A 21126-nucleotide genomic window follows, 5' to 3' on the forward strand; every position below is an offset into this window, starting at 1 on the left:
ACACAGGTTAAGAAAAATTTGCTCTGTTACTGAGGCAAATACATTCCTTAATGGAAAATAAAGGGTAAACACAAAATGCAGGGAAAACAGCAATACACCACCCTTTGAAATTTTATTTTTGAGATATATTTTCAGTTTTCTCTTTAATGTTTGTTTATTTCCTTTGCATCTTATTTGTTTTTGGTCTTTTTGGAGTTTACCATTTGCCTTGCTTTTACATGAAATTGTATTTTCCCTAGTGGATTGCTGATTAGAATGCATGTGCATTTACTTGAAAGGTACTCATTTATTTTAGTTAAGATAAATAAAAACACAGCATAAGTCCAGAATTCTATGAAATTAAATAAGTCAGCTAACAAACGAACAAAAAAGCCCTCCCAATCGGTGCTTGATGTTTACTCCTTAACCATGACCCTGCCTTTTAATAAAAGTTCTTATATGATGATCAATGACCATTTAATTTGAAGTAGAACATAAAGAAAAATATAAAACATCTCTAGTGCTAATTCAGTTTTGGGGGGAGGGGTTCATGGCCTCCAGATTCCTAGACTTTCCTCTTCAAATTTCCTATGTTCCTATTATTCATGCTTTCTACTTAAGAAATTTTCAAGGGCCCGACAGAGTTTATTCTTGGCTTCGTTTCTGCACTTTTGCTGAATGTCAAAGTTTGAGGTTTGTTTGAATTCCTGCTCTGTGGAGAGCTTCTGGACTTTCTAGCAGGTGTAAGGACCTCATGGCTCCTTCTGTTGCATCTCATTTCCACTTATTCAATACTTTATCTTGGAGGATGAAGCAAATGTGACTTTCGTGTTTCCTGGCAGTCTCTTGCTTCAAAGGACTTAATGGTGATTTGTTTATTTCCCAGGAAATGGAAACCAGTCAGTGATGACAGATTTATTAGTTAAGTGGACATCACACACAAAAAATCCTTTTCTTGCATTTCAGGCTTCCTTCTAACCACACTCTAAACGTTCAAGACAATGTTATATATTTTGGCAAATCAAGCCCATGTGAATTAATATAGTCATATTTGTGAATTGATATGACTTCCTCCACATACATTTCCAGAATAACTTAGAGGAAAGAAAATGAGCAAAGAAAACTAATATTAATCTAAAATATGAGGGGGGAAATGGCATTCTAATAAAATGGTAACACTAAATATCTTTAGGAAAATAATTAAAGGAATAATAAAGCAAAGGTGATGAATTGGAAGGATTCAAGTAAGATGTTTGGAATTTAGAAAGAGCACTTGCAACAGAGGAAAACCCTGAAATTCCAAACCATGAGGTAATTTTGAGTATAACACTATCAATTTAATTGTCATATTAATCACTGATAGAGTATTACTTAATGTTTAAATTTTCAAAATAAATTGGAAGAATAGGCCTCAAATCCAGAATGGCCCAAATTCTTGCTTCTTAATGAATTACTGATTTTAGCAGGAAGTAAATGTCTTTTTACTTTCTTTAGCAAGAAAGACACCAGTCATTATCTCATCAATGGAAATTCCTCTCTTCCACATTAATTTTTTTTTTAAATCAGCGAATTAACCTTCAATACTCATTCAAATTATATGTACGTTTGTAATTAAATTATCATATTACTAGCCTAGGAAAGTAGATTTACATACTATCTTTACCCTTATTGTAGAAAATAACCCACGTAGCAATCTTCAAAAGGAAAATTTCAGGCACTTGAAATCTTAACAAAGAATCAGGGTGACATTTTCAAACAGCAGATTATAGAAATAAGAGAAAGAAAATGAATTGGAAGTTATTAGTCCCAGCTTTGCAGACATTATTTTAGGGGTTCTACTCTTTAAGCCTCAATGTTCTCATCTTTATGATTGAGGAGTGGTTTTGATGAATTCTGGATTCCCTTCCAATTCTAACATTCTGTGAATGTTTAAGTATAGCCTGCAGGGAAGTCTCAATAGCTTTCAAGATAAAGACGAAAAGTCTTTTCAGTTGTTTCACAATCCTCATCTAAAGTCAGTGCCTGAAATATGAGAGAGCCTATGCATGAGTCATGATATGCAAATATCTTCCACAGTGTCTTCTGGGGGCATAATCCTCCTGAGCCTTATCAAGATGACGTCAATTTCATGTCCAAAATAATACAGCATATTTCACCAGCTAGCAAAATAGCTTACCTTTCACTCTGATTTTACCAAATGACATCCTAGCAACAATAGTATAAATTACAGAGTTTGGTTATCTACAATCAATTACTGCCCACAAACCTTGATGCATAACACAAAGGAATGCTCAAATCAGAACAACTGAGGATCTGAACAAAAATGACCTTGGAATAAATTATGTGACGATTCCAGGAAACCAAAACCTACCCTGAATTTCATGTCTATATTAATCAAGAAGGAGCCCGGCCGGCATGGCTCAGAGGTTGAGAGTCCACCTATAAACCAGGAGGTCACGGTTGGATTCCTGGTCAAGGCACATGCCCTGGTTGCGGGCTTGATCCCCAGTAGGGGGCGTACAGGAGGCAGCCAATCAGTGATTCTCTCTCATTATTGATGTTTCTATTTCTCCCTCTCTCTTCTTCTCTGAATTCAATAAAAATATATATTTTTAAAAACTACAAAAAACAAAGATTCTTATATTTTTTTCCAAAGGTGATTTGATCCTGTTCACAGTGTAATAGATTCTCATGCACTCATGACTTCAGAAGTTGATCTTAAGAAGTGAGATAAATTGAGGCATGTTTCATCATTTCCTGAAACTTCCCTGGATTTCTCTGGATATTTTCATCACGTATGCTAAGTTATTATATCCTCTATCTTATTGTTACATCCAGTTGTTTCCATCTTAGTCTTTGCTACTATGCTGTGGATCTTTCTAGAAACCTGTTTGTTCTAGTCATTGTATTGGACTCAACAGTATAAAGTACTTACAGAACCATGTCCCTGGCACATAGTTGGCATTTAGTGAATTATGTCAGAGTCTGTGAATTATAATAGCACTGAAACACCTATGGCATTGGAGTGTGTGTGTGTGTGTGTGTGTGTGTGTGTGTGTGTGTGTCTCCTGGGCCAGGGAACAAATAGTCTACAATTTGCCACTAATTTCCATTTATCTAAATAGTTTCTAATGAATTCAACTTGATCTAAAATACTAATGCTGCTTCCTATGGTTAATAGGTGATTCAAAATGAAGTGTATTTCCATTAGAAAGTGTAAAATGAGAGTTTTTAAAAAATATTAGAAATACAGAGAAAATGTGAGACAGAATGTATATCTGATCTGAGAACAACACAAGAACAACACGAAGAAAATCCCTTAATCAGACTTCTGCTTGTGAATCCCCTTTGAAGCAGCTACTCCCTAGGTTAGCACCTCATTAGGACACAGTTAAATTAAGGATCCACTTTATTCCAGCCACTTTGAATAACATTTACATTTTCTATTGGTTTGATTAGGTTTGGTTTGGTTTTCTCACATCCTGAGCTTTCAAAGTAAAAACATTCAATTTGGAAGTCACCTATTTCTACTATGCACCAATATGCATTTAACTATGTGATTGCATTTAACTAACATACTTAGTAATGCTTTTTAAAAAGAGATGCTTTGCATATGCAGACTGTTCCTTCTAAGTGGTTTCTGTAAAAATGAATAAACAAACAAATAAATAACCTCTTATCTCTACTTGTATCCATGAAAAAGGTACACTATTTTTTCAGTTGGGAAAAACTAAAATGCATTTAATTAAAGCAAAAAAAAAGATTGCTATTAATAGGTTACCACACCCACACATTTATATACCAATGACTACCAATATAATATGAGCAAATTATCAATATAAAAGTAAATCACCAATTTCACCTACTGTAAACTACTAAAATGTTTTACCCACTCTTCTACACTGCCAATAGAACTTTATTACAAATTACATTTGGTCTGGCCTTCTTCTGTTCCAAAATCTCTGTAAAACATTGAGTTACCTTTGGTTGTGTGTAGTGTGTGTGTGTGTGTGTGTGTGTGGTCCTAAGATACCCTAAATGCAATCATTAACAATTTTCTACATTTTCATACTTGAATGTACATCCTCAACTTATAAATTCTAACATGAATGTATCTAGTGATATCATTGCTTAACTTAATATTGCCTTTCCTCCCACAAATCACTAGCAGTTCAATCATCAATTAATTACCAATTAATCTCTATTAAAAATGAATCCACTAATGAATAGTCCTTGTACTTCCCACATATTCAAAACTCTGTGGTTGTGGCACTTCATTGTGTAATATATGGCCACAGTCAAATAGACCCAGATGTTTCACTGTAGACATAAGACTCCATGTATTTCACTCTTCCTTGCATTTGCTCTTTTTCTAATGCCAAAGGAACACTTATCCTCACTTTCTTCTCAGAAAGTTAAAAATTTCTCCTAATAGGCTCTTCTGTTGGTCAACTACCCGACTTTTGCAATTCTAGAATTCATACCAGAGACCATATTTGAGAGGCTTTGAAAGTTAATAATGTTTTATCATTAATTGCCCCTGTCTGATTCTATTATGTTTTCATACTTTCCCCCGGAAAATCTAGCCTAATTCCTGGCATGCTCCCCACCCGTTCCCAGAAAAATGTTCTCCTCCCTATTCCTCAAGAGGCCTGGAAGAATCTCCCTAGTTGACCCTACATTTTTTAATATGCTTTCATTGTTTGCTTTCCCACTTCCAAAGTTCCATCTTTTTACATTTACATCCATTGTTATATTGTGTCTTACTTCATTTTAATATTGTATATATAAATCAATAATTTAATGTCTATCTTTTGCTGTTATTTTGATAACTAGCCAAATCTCAGGCTTGTAGATTATGTTTCATTAATAATTATTTTAGGATGCACTTTGACCTCTGCAGAACTATAGATGTATTTTAAGTAAACACTTGTTTGAGTAAGCGCAGCATTTATCCAAAAAGTTTTACAATATAATGCTCTTTGCATTTTACTTTCAGATATGCTCCAACTGTTACAGTTAAAATTTTTTCAAAAAATATTGAAAAAATTAAATTACCGCTTATATTCAATATTATTTTGTATTAGTTTCAGTTATACAGAATAGTGATTAGCCAATTATATACTTCACAGTGTTCCTCCATGATATTTCCAGTACCCAAGTTATTTAAGTAAATGCATATTAACTATTGTCCAGCTTTTTCAGAAGTGATAAATATATACCATGTAATCACAAGTATTTCACTTTAGGAAGCATCCATAAAAATCAATCAGAAACAAACACAGATAATTACTTAAACTAGATATCCATTAAACTCTCTTATGGGTTGCTCAAGAACCTCCTGAATTTGCCCTACTACTGGACGCCTGGAACTAAAAGTCTCAGAAAACCCCTAACACAGATCACTTATTCATCATTAGGGAAGCTTTTCCTAGGTAGCAAATAGGATGCCAATGTTGGATATCACACTAAAAGAAAAAGAAGACACTGACTTTTCCTTTAGGACTGCATGTAATTCAAATCAAAACTAGAGACCTGAAATAGGAACAGCAAAGAGAACCATCAGGCAAAATTTAAGTGTATTATTATGCAGTCTATAGACATTAATTTGGAAAGAGAAGGGAGGCACAGACCTGAGAAGGTGTCTCAAGCAAGATCTTAATGAAAATAATGAATATATATTAGAAAAATGCCCTAACCGGTTTGGCTCAGTGGATGGAGTGTCGGCCTGTGGACTGAAGGGTCCCAGGTTCGATTCCGGTCAAGGGCATGTACCTTGGTTGCAGGCACATCCCCAGTGGGAGGTGTGCAGGAGGCAGCTGATCGATGTTTCTCTCTCATCGATGTTTCTAACTCTCTATCCCTCTCCCTTCCTCTCTGTAAAAAATCAATAGAATATATTTTACAAAAAAGAAAAGAAAAATATATTGCAGGCTATGGGATAAAAATACAAAATAAATTGGCAGATAGCATAGAACTAAAGGCACACACACACACACACACATGCATGTAAAACTAATGAAATCTGATTAAGGTTAGTGGATTGTATCAATATCAGTTTCCTAGATTATAGCAGTATCAATTTCCTGTTTTGGTTATTGAATTATAATTATGTCAGATATAACCATTGGGTTGTGGGAAACTGGGTAAAATGTATATGGGATTCCTCTGTATTATGTCTTACAACTGCATGTGAATTTACAATTTTCTCAAAATAAAAATGTTTTCTAGTGTTAGACATAAACAACTTTATTGAAGAAATATTAGTTAAAACCAATGTCAACAAAACTGGCCCTGCTAGTCAATAAAACCTTTAAAGATTGAGGTGGAAGATTATAGATGAAAGCCAATGAATTTACAGCCCTAAATTCTTATCCAAGGAAATTATATAGTAAGTAATGTTCTTTAGTCGATGGGGGGAAATGTGGAAAATCGTGTGGAAAACTTCTTATATGCAGCTACGACTGTATACATTTAAGTACCCACATTTAAAAGTATAAGAACACATACACGATAAAAGAATGGATAAAAGAATGCTTTGCCAGGAAAGTGCTACCATAAATCTATCTATTTACCTGATTATAAATTTAATATATATGAGATTATATTATATGTTTAATTATATATCAGATTATATAATACTTACATTTTATATGTATGTTTGATATTAAACACAATTTGCATACAAGAATCAATACAAGTAAAATCTAGTAATATATTATTGATGGACATTAGTCAAAATTTTACTTTATAGTCAATATAGAATTGTGTCAGGGAAGAATGAAAAGAGATAAAGATACTCAGAAGACAGTACACAGGGGACCTGGGAAGAAAACAAAATTAAGTGCAAGAGACATTTAAGTGGGAATATGAAGAAATATATAGAAGGATGTGCAATAGTATGGATTTGGGCTGAGCTGTGTTGGAAGAAACAGCATAGCTAAGTCCTGAATATAAAAGAAGAAATCATCATCATTTGCAACCATCAATATGAAGGCCTTTTGAATGTAAATTAAAATTAACTATATACATGAGGAATTATTTTGAAAATAAAATGATATTTTGCCAAAAAAGAAAAATTCTTGGAAAAACCAACTGTATTTCTCATGTTTAATTTTGTGCTTTGAGGTTTTAGTGAGAAGTAATGATCTGGAATTAGCATGATAGGTCAGTGTGAAGAGTGTTCCAGATGTTATATGGTTCGTTGTTTGGGGGAGGAGCAGATGGGTCTGATGTTTACAGTTTGTGGGAAAGATGGGTGTGGGTAGGAAAGCAGGAGAAACAAGAAAAACACATCTGGTTAGCAAAGGCAAAATGCCAACCATTAATATTTTTTAGTATCTTCTGTGTAAGGAGATTACAGGGTGGGCAAACATAGGTTTACAGTTGTGAGTGGGTGGCACAGCTTATATTTGTATTAGTATTTATTAATTATTGTATTATTTTCCATTTGAAAAACTGTAGATGTACTTTTGCCCCATCCTTTATATTAAATTTAAAAGATCGATACTTATCCAACAATGGAGATAAAGTTAATGACCTGAGACAAGGGAGAATTGATAGCTGTTTATTTGTTGCTATTTATTACTTCGAACACAAAAAAGCAAATGCATTATAGGTAAATCTCAATTTGGCCAAATTTATGTGTATTAAATTTAAAAAATTAAAACAGGTAACATATTCTTCACTTCACAAATGGCTACCCAAAATATGATTCTGTTTACAAAAGTATATATAATTTATTGGTATAATACAGCAAAGTCCATGTGCACATTGCCATATATTAAACTCTGGTTTAAACTAAAATTCTATAGTTATTGTATGAGGTGTCAAAAATATGCAGGCACATTGGTAATCGAAAATAAGAACTGTGTCCTTGGAAAATGGAAGCTAAGAAAGTATCACAGTGTTCATATTCATAAAACAAGAATGAAAAACTACTGAGGTAATAGGACATAAAGTCAGATTCAGAAAGAGGTAGTTTACACCCAAGTAAAGCACTTCGTGAAATTGCACTTTATTCCCTCAAATGCAGTAGCCAACATTTTAAATGATGCTGAAATTTATTTTTATTGGGAAGACTAAAACCTTAAGGTTTAAAAATATTTTATGTGATTTTCCTTGTAAGGGCACTAGGCTGAAGTCAGGATATGGAAGCTCAGCTGCCACTACTTGGCTGAATGGACAGACATTACTTAACTTCTCTGGGCGCTTTCTCTCCTCTAGGAAATACAGTCATTGAACTGGGTGATGCCTTGGGTCTCTTCTAGTGTCTTAATGATTCTGATTCAAATGATCTGTTCCAACATTACTGATTACAGCTTATTACAAAAAACAACAACACAATTAGCCTACCCTGAAATCCAAGAGTAATGCCTAGTTGGTGTTTGATCCTTCTTGTCGCTGCTGTTTATTACTGAACATTCAGTGCTTTGTTATTCCTGCACCCCTTTCCCTACTCCCTCCCATGATCTAGCAGTCAAGCAATCACGAGTCCTTTGAACTTCTCTTATTTTAGGGATTAAATCACTGCGAATACAGGAGCTTTGAGAGAGTTAACTCGGCATTTACAATTTTAATACAGCATTTGATTCTACTGTTTATGCAAAAGCAACTGCCACAGACCATCACTGTAATAATTTAAAATGTCTCTGAAATACATTTCTGAATTGCCCACTTTGAACTGTGGCTGTAGGAGAGGTAACTAAGCTAAATAGAGTGTAACTAACTAATCACTCAGAATTTGTGAGTTTTGCTTTTCTCTCTGGCCTCAACTTAAGCAATAATTCTCAACAGTTTGTTAAATATAAATAAATACACAAACAAGTTATTTTCTTTGAAAAAGGAAATTGTCATCAAACTAAAATGGTTTTTATGCATTTTGTGGGGAATATGAATACATTTAAGTGGTATTTGCATATTTGCCATTCATGAGGCTCTCCAAATGGAACCACTAGAAATAACAAAGAGCTATGATATGTAAATTCCTTCTGCAATAAACTCTATAGCGCAGCAGAAAAATGTAGCACCCAACCTCCAAGTAACAGCTGAAACAGAGACCTAAAATTTCACTGTCATATTTAAATCCCTTCTGTTGAAGTTCTGTTCCCTCTTGACTAAACGCTGCTCTGTCCATTTCTTTTGAAAACAGGTGTTTGATAGAGAAGTGGCAGGGTACACTCAGGAAAGAAGGTTAGGAGACGCCCAAGCAAAAGAGGCTACGGAATGGGAATCTTCGGGGTGATTAAGTGAAGGCAACTTGAGTCTTTTACACAACCTGGTCTAGAGTTCACCCTACATTTCAGGAAAATGGCATGATACTAGTAATTCAAGGGACAGTTACAGATTATATTAAATCTTTGGCGGTCTTTTAAGCAGGCAACATTTTCTATAGCACTATTAGTAGTAAAAAACAAATAAAGAAGCAACATAGACAGAAATTGCTTTCAGATGGTGCACACCCACAACATAATGGCTCCTACATTGATACATAACAAAAATTACAACACCTACTGAGACAAACATTATTCTAAGTAACTTATGTTAATTAACTCACTATAATTTTTTGGAAACTAAGGTAGAGAGAAGTTAAATCACAGCTCGTAAGAGACAGAGTGAGACGCTGTGTTCTCCTAGATCTACCCTGGCCACTCCTCAGAGGCCTGTATCCCTTTAGGATTTCATACTCTTTGTCTTCTGATGGCATCTGGCCAATAGGAGGCAATAGGAGGAGACTGGAAGGCATGAAGACAGATGACTGGATTGACATTTGATATCAGCTCCAATCCTCCACCTGAGGTCCCAACGTTCCTAGGAGGCCCCTCTCCTGTGCCTCTCACTGGATTCTGGATTTTTAAAAAAGCTCCCCTTCCTTACCCCCTCGGGTTTAGATACATTAATGTTTTCCAACTGTGGGCAGGCCCTGGGTGATTCACCATTTCCTGTTGCTCTGCTAGGTGCTACCCACCATCAAATAATCATTAAATTATACCTTTGCATGTGCCACCTATTTCCTTGTGTGATAGAATGACTAAAAAATAAGATAAATCCTTCATGATTTATCAACTAATGGCTAAATATGCAAAAAAAATAGTGTGCTGCTTCTTTTAATTTTCTAAAGCATCTGGACATCCAAGAAGAAGTTTAATAAAGCTCTATTTCCAGAAACAAAAAATAGTTCTGGAAGAAAAGGTATCTACAATTCCCTGAATTTTGAAGGTAGACATGGAAAGATGGCAATCCTAGAAATGTGAATGGCAGCAGGCCCTTAGATTTGGATGCCTAACCTCTGGCTTTGCTGACATTTCACTCTATCTCTATAATTTACATCTATATGCTGCCTAGTTTAATGCAATCAGACCCATTTATATTTCAAATAAGAAAAAAGTATACCAAAGCAAATGTAGTTTACACCTGTAGTTGCAAAGATTTTAATCGTGAAAAACAGTAAACACACTGAGAGCTTATTTTACTTTTGAAAAATATTAAATAAGGAGAGATGTCACAATTTCAAACTATACAGTTCGTAATAAAGTTCTTTTTAGAGGATTCTTAAAATGTAAAAGCCATTTGTCACATTACTGGTTTCTGACAAAATCAAAGATACATTTTATCTATTTAGTTCCCACTAAATTTTTAATGGTATAATTCTATTTTACTGAACCACATGATTTTGCTATCAAAATAAAATCAACCAGCTGTAAAATTTACTTCGTATTCATTGTTCGTTTCCTAAGAGTCAGGAGCATTTTATTTTGTTCAACAAATAAGAGTGTACCTCAGTGTGGTTTGCTAGTTTTTCAAGAGGCTAAGAAAAATCATCCAAAAGTTTACTGTGCAGTCCAGCCAGTGTAAGAAGCCATCTCTACAGACACTGAGTACATTTCACCACTACATTTGCAAATAACTATCACTTTGCAAAAATAAATTTTTATTTGGGTGTCATTTCTGGCAAAGCTTGAAGGCTATATTTTCAAAGAGTAAAATTCCAGGCCTTTAAAATTCTACTGGCATCCACCAACCTAAGCTGGGCCCGCCTCTAGGTTTCCACAGAGCCTGAGCAATGACTTCATCTTAATCATTTTCTTGCCCACAGTCATGTAAAGATAACTGGAGCTTTTTGCTTATGGTATTATGGGAAGCTCTTGAAGCATGTGGAGAATAATGAGCTAGAGGGGAAAAAAGAAAACAAAAACTGCAGGAGAGTTGGCATGTTTGACTTTAATGACTATCATTGATTACAGCTTCATCCAGTTGGACTCTCCACACAGCTGTGTGTGCTTCAAGCCTAATATTTTATTTTGCAGCTAGAATATCTAACATCCTATTACAGTGTTTAAGGTGGATGCTCTCGTTCAGATGATCTGTTATCAAACAATTAAATTTGGAATTCTATCTATTAGTATGTGTATTTCTACGTAAATATATTATTTTAAAGTGTGCTTTTAAATATATGCTCTCATTAATACAACACTCTCCCTTTTTACCATTACCCTTTCTAATAAAACACAGGATAAACGAAAACCTATTAGAAAAGACACCTTATACTCATAATTTCAATCTGTGTAACTCTCTAGGTTCAATAAACAAACCTACAATATTTTAGAAAGAAAACTGATGAAAAATAGGATTTTTTAAATACATTTAAAACATTGGAATTAAGCTTTTCTATGAAATTTTGAAGAGAAACAAATTTTGAATCTAAATCTTTAGTCAAAACCCCAATGGTTTTACTACTACAAGTACTACCTAGTAAACATGTTATATTTGTAATAAAAGTAAAAACTCCAAGGATATAAGAATTAAGTCATCAAAATACATAAATATTTAGAATTATCAAACTTTTAAGAAAATGCTAGCTTTTAAAAGTAGCATAGCAATATCATATAAGCTAAAGATCCAATTTTTAAATTTTAAATCTATATAGTAGAGAGAGAGCAAAATTATTATTAAGGAATTTTCCTCTCACTCATGCAAACCCTTTCCAAAAATGCATACATATAATACAGATTTTACCTGATTATTCTTGTTCACATGCACATGTAAGAGACCAAAGAACATATCATAAAGTATTTTCAGAATCTTATAAAAATAAGTATTCCAATACATAGTACCAAATTTATAGATGGTAACATGTATAAATTCAGAAATATTAAAGTGCTGTGGAAAATGTAACATTATTAATGAAGGTTTAATGAATAATAGGCTACTTTTTATTATATATTTAAAATTCCAAATATAGAGGAAAAATAATTGACCCATTCAATTACATCTGAACGTTTACTCTTACCAAGTAACTTTCTGTTAATTTAGTTAAAATGCATTAAAGGCATTAATTGGAAATACTCTAAAATAAAAAAAATCAATGTGTTTTGAAATTTACACAAATGATTCAATAAATATATTATTGATTATTTTGTATCATAAAATATCATCTAGCATAACTTTTTTAAAGTGAAAATAAATCCCTTTTTATAATGTAAGTAGAAAACCATAGAGGAAAGGTTATCAGATTTGAATTAATTTTGCTTCAACATAGGTCATGCAAATTGAAGATTGAGACCTGAATAACCGTTACCATTGTAAGTTTCACTCCATGAGAGAAATAAAATATTCTGCAAAGTTTTATCCAGTTGGATTTTGAACCTCACCCATGACTATCATTTAGGAGTAGTGTAGAGAATGTTGCCACTAACTTTCTTTATTGTGTTACTCCAGGTTAACTTGGGAGGTTCAGTTTGACAAAAAATTTTCCAAGAAATAGTCATAAGAGCATCATAACAAAAATAGAAAAAACACACATTAGTGCTTCATTTTTTTTACAACTATAGCAAAAAGGTTATTAGTGATGACTAAACCATATTAATGACTACAACACAAATAGAGAGAAATAAGTTGTGATAATAGAATGCGCTCTGTTGATTAAATACATCAGACTTACCTCAATTTCTAAATTGTGGACTTTGGCCTTTGTTTGTGTTTCATCTTTTTTTAATGAACCTTTGGAATCACACCAACACCATAATCCAGGAAATATAATTTAACTGGCCACTTAAGAATTAATCCTTCTTATTTTATGATTACAATCAGAGGTAAATATGCTACTCTTGGTAGTTTCATTTCATATGCTGATATATTTTACCCACAAAATATTTTATAACAAAAAACAATATGACAAAAATACAGAAAATTTGAGAGAGATAAATCATCCAAAGTTAATACTCAACAAATACTAAATAATTCCTATGTGTATTTTATTTCCTAATATTTTTTCATCTTTAGAATTTATCATTTATAGATGTTTGTAATCATTATAGCAATGCTTGGAAAGGAGACCCATTTTGAAATTTTAGAAATAAATGACTGAAGTGAACAGAGTCAAAAACTAAAATACATTATTGTATTATATTGGTTTTTCTCATTTGAAATGGAAATCTACAAAGCCCTCACATCATTGTTTTGTATTTCCAGCTGCCATTTTAAATATAGTAAATGAATAAAATTGGCACCATTACCAGGCCAAGTATGTATTTATATATGGGTATTTCTTACACAATTTAGCTCAAATGGGAAAAAAAAAGTTAATTTGAATAAATATGGCATTAGTCTCTCAAATTTTCCTGAATCTAAGGGAAGAAGTTGATCTCTTTTACTATTTCATTTTTGCTTAAAATTAATTTCTGAGACTCTTTAGGTCACACAACAAATATTGTAAGTTATTATAAATTGCAATGCTGTGATGAAGGGTCTATGTTTTTAAACACAGAGGGAAAACACATTAATGCTTAAAATATATTATTATTATTTTTAGTAAGTAAGCTTACAGGATGCCAACATAGTGGTTTCCATTGATAATTACTATAAACAAAGATTCAATTTTTTCAATATTTAGTACTGAGTTTTGAACCCAAATGAAAGTTTTAGAAGTGTCATGCCTTACATTTAATGTTTTGCCTTTACAAATAAACTATAAAGATATTTACACAGAACTTGAAACTATTCCTATTTCTATAATTAATTTATTGCTGACTTTCAACAATAAAACATCTTAATGTTACTCTTAACTTCTTAGTATAATCATTTGAGAAGACGCATATAGGTCAGTGGTACTTAGGTTTTTTAATGTCAGGTCACCATTTAAAAATGTTTATACCTAAAATTAATCTACCATTGCAAGAAAAAGACTAAAAATATCTTTTATTGCATAGATTTGAAACATTTAATTTGTTCAATATTTTCTTATGGTAACCAAGAGCTAATGGACTATTTTTAAACTTCTAAAGCAAATGTTAAAAAATAAACATAATCAGTAACACAGAAATGAATGATAAAGTGACTTTTTTTCCTTTTAGAAAACATAATGTTTGAATATCTAGAAAAAGTTAGAATAGAATACCAAAGTTAGGGTAGGTAAGATATTACTCTTTATTTAACTTCCAGCTTGTTAATGTCATTCTTGTCATTCTGCATAGTCAGGCATATGACAGACATAATTTGACAATAAATGTTTTATATCTTGTAGCTATAAATAAAATATTTATCATTTTACAAGAATCTAATATGATTCAAAACCTTATAAAATCCACATGCCCAAATCATTCTCTTTTTACATAAAATTTTTAATTCTGTATAAAAACATACTTATATCCATTCAATTAATTTGAATAGAAAATATTTACATGTTTATATTGTGTATTATCTTCATATAAGCTAAAGTTAGGTTGATTAATCTACTTGGGTTATTTTAACTGCTAGTGGGCATTTTATACCTATTACTACATTGCTTGGCAAACAATCAAATGTAATTGAAGCCAAGTAATTCACCCTATTTATAGACTTTTTTTCAGAATCACCTGCTTTGTATAGATTGTTTTAAGTACAGTTGTAAAGTTTCGATTTTTAAGAGTCCCTTTGAAGAGGTGGCAGATGTTGGCTTTGGTAATAACACTGGCAAGCAGAGCAGGTTCAAAGTTGCAAAACAATGTTCAACACATATAAAAAATAACAGTGTGCTTTTCTATTAAGTTTGGTTATTTTCAACTGTCAATAAATTATAATGAAAGAATAAAGTCCATAAATATTTGTTTCTAGATCCTTAAGCTTCTTGAGTTTGTATATGTGTGTGTTTGGGATGGGAAATGTGTGTTAATGCATGCTGGTAAGTGTTACATATGGTAGTTTTAGCATCATTACCATGGATAAAATTTGGGTTGTTTTTCAATATTTTCTGGTGCTTAAAATCCTATTAAAATTCCACACGGTCATGCACACATTCAAGATATCTGGGTATCAGATGCAAGGATACAGAATTTGGTTCCGACTTTGCACTGGACTTATGTACTGCATTTACTCTGAACTATAAATACATAGTTATTATAAACTGCCTAACAAAATATAAATGGTCTCTATTAGACATATGACTTTTATCTAATATAATTTAAAAATTGCAAATGTTCAGAAATTAATTTAATCTTTGGAAATAATGAAATAATAAAACTGCGCTATAAGCAATGAGACATGTTAATAATATATCAGAATTATAGTGATTTTCTACATCACTTTAATTTTTGCTAGGACAAGATACCCTTACAATACTATAAAATAAAAGAATTGTGAACATGAATTATGGAAGACCAAATGCAATATCATCACAGGAGAAAGATATCTTGAACTGAAATATATCTAAAGATATAACAAATATAAATGAACTCAAATAGTGAAACTGGCAAACTAAATGTTATTTTCAATGAGTATACATATATTTAACTGGAAACTATTGGGATACTTCCTTTTAACTAGTCAACATTTCTTTCAAAAGATCCCATCAAAGAAAATGCTCATTCTAACTCCCCAGCGATTCTGTCCTTGGTGATGACTAATTGTAGTTCCCACCTAAGATGTAATCTGTCAATACTTTATGTAGCTGATGTTAACTTTTGTGTCTGTTGATTTTTCCTGCACTCTATTAGCTTCAACATGTGAAAATAACCTTATTTTGTTATATGGTTATTTTCCACCAAAGGAGAGTAGAACTATTAATATAACCAATTTTCTTAAAGTTGTTATTAAAATAAGTAAGGGAAGTAGATGCTTAGATCCCACTTTCCCTGTTTCCTCCCAACCCAAATAACATGTGTCTATATGAAAGTCCTGTTTGCCCTAAGCAATTTAGGTGCAGTGGTTCAGTTCAGGAAGCATAAGGAGCAACAATCTCTTGCGTAGATTTCTCATTGCAGAAAGTAAAGCGAACAGTAAGAGCTTCCGGCAACTGCAAAAGTGAGCTGACAAATCTGAACTGGAATCTGTTTCCCAAAAAAAGTTATATTGATATCAAGTGCTATGTCTGATCAGATCACGGCATTCTAAAATTGCTTTTTTTTATAATGAAGATGTAAGCCTTCTTATTATGATTAACCTCTTAACTCTGTCTTGAGAGTTTCACTTATGGCTAGTAACAACTATTAATAATTAGTGATACTACTGGTAACTTCCTTAGGTATAAACTAATTTGTGATCCAGTATTAAAAGTTTACCTCTGACCTTGGAAAGTAAAGGTTAGATTTCCCATAACTCATCCTGAAGAACAACTGATAGCATTGCTGCAAAGGAAAAATGAAATAATGTGGGCACTCATTGTCATTTATGGGGGATCGTACCTAAAGCATTATAAAATACAAACTTTTTCCCAGTCTTTCAAACCAATGTCTTGAATTGCCTTCTAGAACTGTTAAACCAATTCCTCAAAGGGAGAAAATACGTAAATATTACATTAAACAAATGACACTTTCCGAAAAGATGGATGGCAGGTTGCGGCGCTACAGCTACTGAAGAAACCTCACAACTCACTTCATTGTAAAACATCCATTAAGGGCTTTGAGGGTTGCCTGGAAAACTTGTTTCTCTGGATTGTGACAATTTCCTTGGCAGGCTGTGCCTTCCAGCATCCCTTTTTGCGTGGCTACTCAACGTATCCCCGGGAAGATCAGCCTCTTCCGCGCACCCTCGCGTACCCCGGCCTCAGGGATGCAGCAAACCAGCACAATTGGGGCTACTGTTAGTTCCCAGTACTTTCTCCGATAATTCTCCATTGGAGGAGGAAGCTACTTTCCACTTTAAAAGTCGGATTCTCTCTTTAGATTAGTCAGTGCTACAATACAACTCGTATGTACAATGACTCGTATTTCTTCAAGAGTCTGAGCATGTATTTATTAACAATTTTCTGACACATTCCTTAAAATCTTCTGAATTCCTAGATTATATCTTTTTCCCCAAGAAAGGGAAATGTTTACCATTTAGAAAAGGGTGCTATTTAAAGAACTCTGAAATCAGAATTTTTTTTAAAAAAAAAATCAAAAACTTTTTTTTTTCTTCTCATACGCTCTGCCAAGTTCCATTGCAAGTTCCAAATATTGTGCAATAATTTGGAAATCCAGTTAACGATGGGAAAAATCGAGCCACTCAGAGCCGGGAACTTGCAGGGGAAAAAGTCAAGGAGCGGCGCCCGCACGCATGCCCAGCGGACGCTGCATCCCAGGGTCTCCTCCCCTCACCATCGCTGAGATGGAAGGTCACGCTTTGCAATCGATTTCACATACTGTCACTTGTCCTTTTTATTCTCAACCCTCTGGTAAACCAGTTTGAACCTTGGAGAGCTTAGTGCTGCTGGCCGCGGTTCTACCCTCTCAGCAACACGTGTCCCCAAATCACAGGACCAAGGCAGCCCCGCGGAATTCGGCGGCGGGGAGCCAGAGAGGGCAAAACAGGTACCATGTTCCCTGCCTCCTCACTCTGGTGAGAGCATCTTCCCTGACGTCTCCCCGCCCCTTTTGCCCAGGGTGCCTGGCGCGCCTTACCTGAGCTATCGCTTTTTCTCTTGCTGCCACTTCTCTTCTCCGCCTCCGCGGGTGACAGCGCCTGGCGTCCGTAGTCCCCGGGCGCGCACGCGGCCCCGGTCGGGGTGCTGGAGCCCAGGCTGGAAGAGTTGGAACACAGGACCGGCGGGCTGCTGCCCATCTCCGGGGGCCCTCCCGAGTCCGGCTGGAGGCAGAGGCTGTGCCGAGCCGCGCTCGGCGGGGAGGACATCTGCGGGAGGTGCCAGTTGGTTTGCAGAGCTTGGTGCTGCTGCTGCTGATGGTGGTGGTGGTGATGGTGGTGGTGGTGGTGGTGTCCCCTGTGATGCTGGCTGGCAAACATGCCCTCCTCGTTGGGGTATCCCGCGATTATGCAAGACGAGGAAGAAGTGGAGAGCTCGGGGTAGGACATATGGTCAGATCTTCCATGGAGGGCGAGAGAGGACTGGGAGAACGGGTGCAAGCCTTGCGCGGTGGCGTGAGGGCTGCGCAGGCAGCCAAAGAGCGGGTGTTCCATAGCATGCAAGTCTTGGGTTCCAGGCAGAAGACTTCGCGAAGGTTGCAAACGCCACCACCCTCTGTCACTTTTCACAGTAAACCCTGCGACTTTCCCTCTCCCCGAGCAATCGCCACTGGTGCTTCAGCAGAGCTGGGATAGTCCCGGTCCCGAGCCCTAGCGGCCGGTCTCCTTTACATATAAACACTCGGACCTGAAGGAGCTTCCCTCCGAGCGACTCAAATGTCAAGAGTAGGAGAGGTTGAAGCCAAAAGAAGGTGGTCCCAGGGAACTGCTTTCAGGGGGAAACGGCTCTGAGAGGTTATAAATAGAGTGTAACGTGAGCTGGGGGCTGGCTTAGGAGCCCGGCGCTGACCACATGCAAACTGCCTCCAAAATTCCCGCTCAGTCTGCGCCACGCGCTTCCAGTTCCACTTCCTAAAGCTGCTGGACGCACACAGCGTCCACGCCCGCCCGCCCCTGCCGGCCGCCGGGACTGCGAGCGGCGCGCCCAGCGCGTCCACCCGAGCCCGGCGGCAGCTGCTCTTCCCTCCCGGCGCCCGCAGCTCGGGCGCGGCGCTAATGCCAGGCCCAACCCCGCACTCCCGGGCCCGCCGCTCACTTCGCTCGGGAAAGGTGTCTTGTTCGCCACTGGGACACTGTCACCTGCAGGCAAGCTAGGGCTGCGCCTAGCTATTGAGGAACACGAAAGGACCACTAGGGTTCAGGGGAAAGATCAGAGTTAGATGGGTGCGCGCTTCCAGAAAACGTTCCAACTTCTCATCTCCCGTCCTGGGCGCACTGGCGCACCTAGCTTTTGGCAGCTGGTGTCTGTGGGTGCCTTGTTAATGGGCTCGGACGTCAGGACCCAGGTTTCAGGAATGCGCCCCGCGGGCGGAAGGGCCGTGATGAGTGCGGGATGTGTGGGAGGACAACACGAGCAGTAGCAGCTGCAGGTGTCCAGCCCTGGCATCCTCATTGGCGGTGCCTGGTGGGCTCTCTTTCCTCCTGCTTTCCAGGGCCCGTGAGTTTCCACCAGTAACTTTTCCTGGGTCAGGAGTACCCCAAAGCTTTTTTGGCCTGATCACAGGAGATGTGTAGATGGCACGCACATGTCATCTTTCCCCTTAGGAGCCAGCCCATCTCTCCTCATTTCCATCCAGAAACGAATCTGCTAATAGCACCCCCTCCCCCACCTCGGCCGTGGTCCATTTACTAGGAAATGTTACACTTCGATTTCCTCCAAAGTTCACTAACCCTGGGGGCTTCAGATCTCCCTGGTTAAGTCTGCATCATAGAAAACGAGAAAACCTGACCAGTGAATTAGTGCAAGCATCAGCTGGGCTTTGATGCTGCCACTTGCTTGAGACATTGTCTGCTGGGGGCAGAGTCGTTTACACAAGGCGAGCAAGGCCCTCCCCCACCCCTCCATCCCGCGTAATGAGCTGCAGGAACAGTCAACTCATGCCTGGGACATGTCGCATCAGGAGAATCTAGGCGCTCACTTATCAAGCCTGGGATCCCGAATGTGCCACCAGCAGCGCCCCGTTATTTTCATTGTCTCACGTGTCCAGAGGATGGGGACCAGTTCTTTGAAGTTGTTAATGGGATTAATGGGGACAGCAAACTAGGCCAGCCATCTGGTTTGAATTAGGAAAAAAGTATTGATTAATCTTTAAGAAGTGTCCCCAAGGCAGACAGAACCTTTTCCCTGGCCCAGCCCCTCGGGCTTCAACCTATCTCCCTTTCTTTTAAATTGTACTGTGGAGTAGTGGCTTCGCAATAAACCCCTACATCCGTGTGAAAGTTCGAATTGTTTTCCATTGCTCAGAGGTGGGATGGGGTGGGGGTGATCAGGAATTCTGAGATTTGTAAGCGCTGCTTTCTTTAACGGAAATTGAGCCCTATTTTGAGGGAAATTAGTTTTGCAGACTTCGTTAAAAAAAAAAAAAAAAGCTAAAACTTTTGTTCACCAGCTGCTCAGCTTTTCAGTCTGGGTCTGAGCTGGAACCTGCTGCAAGCATTTGACGGTAAGACTTTCTTTGCCGATATTTTGGGAATCTAATATTGTTTTAGACTTCCAAAGGGGGGTGTTCTGCAGGTTGCACGTTTCTAAGGGTTTTAAGCACTCACAGGATGGCGTCCAGGGCTTAGATCTTAAGAACGTTTCTTCCTGCCACTCCCCATGCCCTTGGCTCTTTAAGGATGAAAAAGGAGGAGGTATAGTCTTCTAATATCGTCGGAATATATTTTGAATTCTCATTGTGTTTATGGTTTCAATATGTGCCCTAATATTAAAACTTGAAGTACAAAGGGCAACACTAAACTTCCCAAACTCGGGTGGCTCCCCCATAGATTCTGGGTGAAAGCATTAATGGCTTTATCCATAGAGAAATTTAGGCAACCACCTCCATAAACAGTAACCAGAAATATTTACATACTGTAATGCCCTCTACTAAAAGCATTGTGGAAAAACGTCAGACAAGACTAAAGATACACTTGATCTGCAGACATCAATAAAAAAAAACACCCATAAAGTCCGTTTGTTTTGCATTATAGTGGTTTAGAGGAAGCAGGGGATTCAGAAGTGAATGGATATGAATTTAGCCAGTGGGTTGCAAGTAACTAGCAACTAGCAAAAGCACAAACTTTCCATCTCCAGAAGTTGCCACTTTTCCTTGAACCTGTCTGGTGACTGCTTGCTTTTTTCTCACTCACTGCATCAGATGTTAACAACATGTCTTGAAGTTTCTGTACAACCTGCCCTTGTCAACCAGATTCTGGAACTGTGGGGGTGGACAT

At 36.6% G+C, this 21126-nt stretch overlaps 1 protein-coding gene across 2 annotated transcripts in view; it reads right to left on the minus strand.

The window, feature by feature from the left end:
* Positions 1-18745, minus strand: part of MEOX2 (mesenchyme homeobox 2) — a 63474-nt gene extending 44729 nt beyond the window's left edge. The window contains exon 1 of one of the 2 annotated variants that reach the window (XM_059712465.1): positions 17832-18731. In XM_059712465.1, the coding sequence (XP_059568448.1) occupies positions 17832-18345 (514 nt within the window). In that variant the 5' untranslated portion in view covers positions 18346-18731. Of the gene's footprint in view, positions 1-17831 lie in introns of both variants that reach the window. The other variant, XM_059712466.1, reaches the window with a different exon arrangement.
* Between the last annotated feature and the right edge of the window lie 2381 nt (positions 18746-21126).

Source organism: Myotis daubentonii, chromosome 10 (genome assembly GCF_963259705.1).
Source record: "Myotis daubentonii chromosome 10, mMyoDau2.1, whole genome shotgun sequence".
Taxonomy (NCBI): Eukaryota; Metazoa; Chordata; class Mammalia; order Chiroptera; family Vespertilionidae; genus Myotis; species Myotis daubentonii.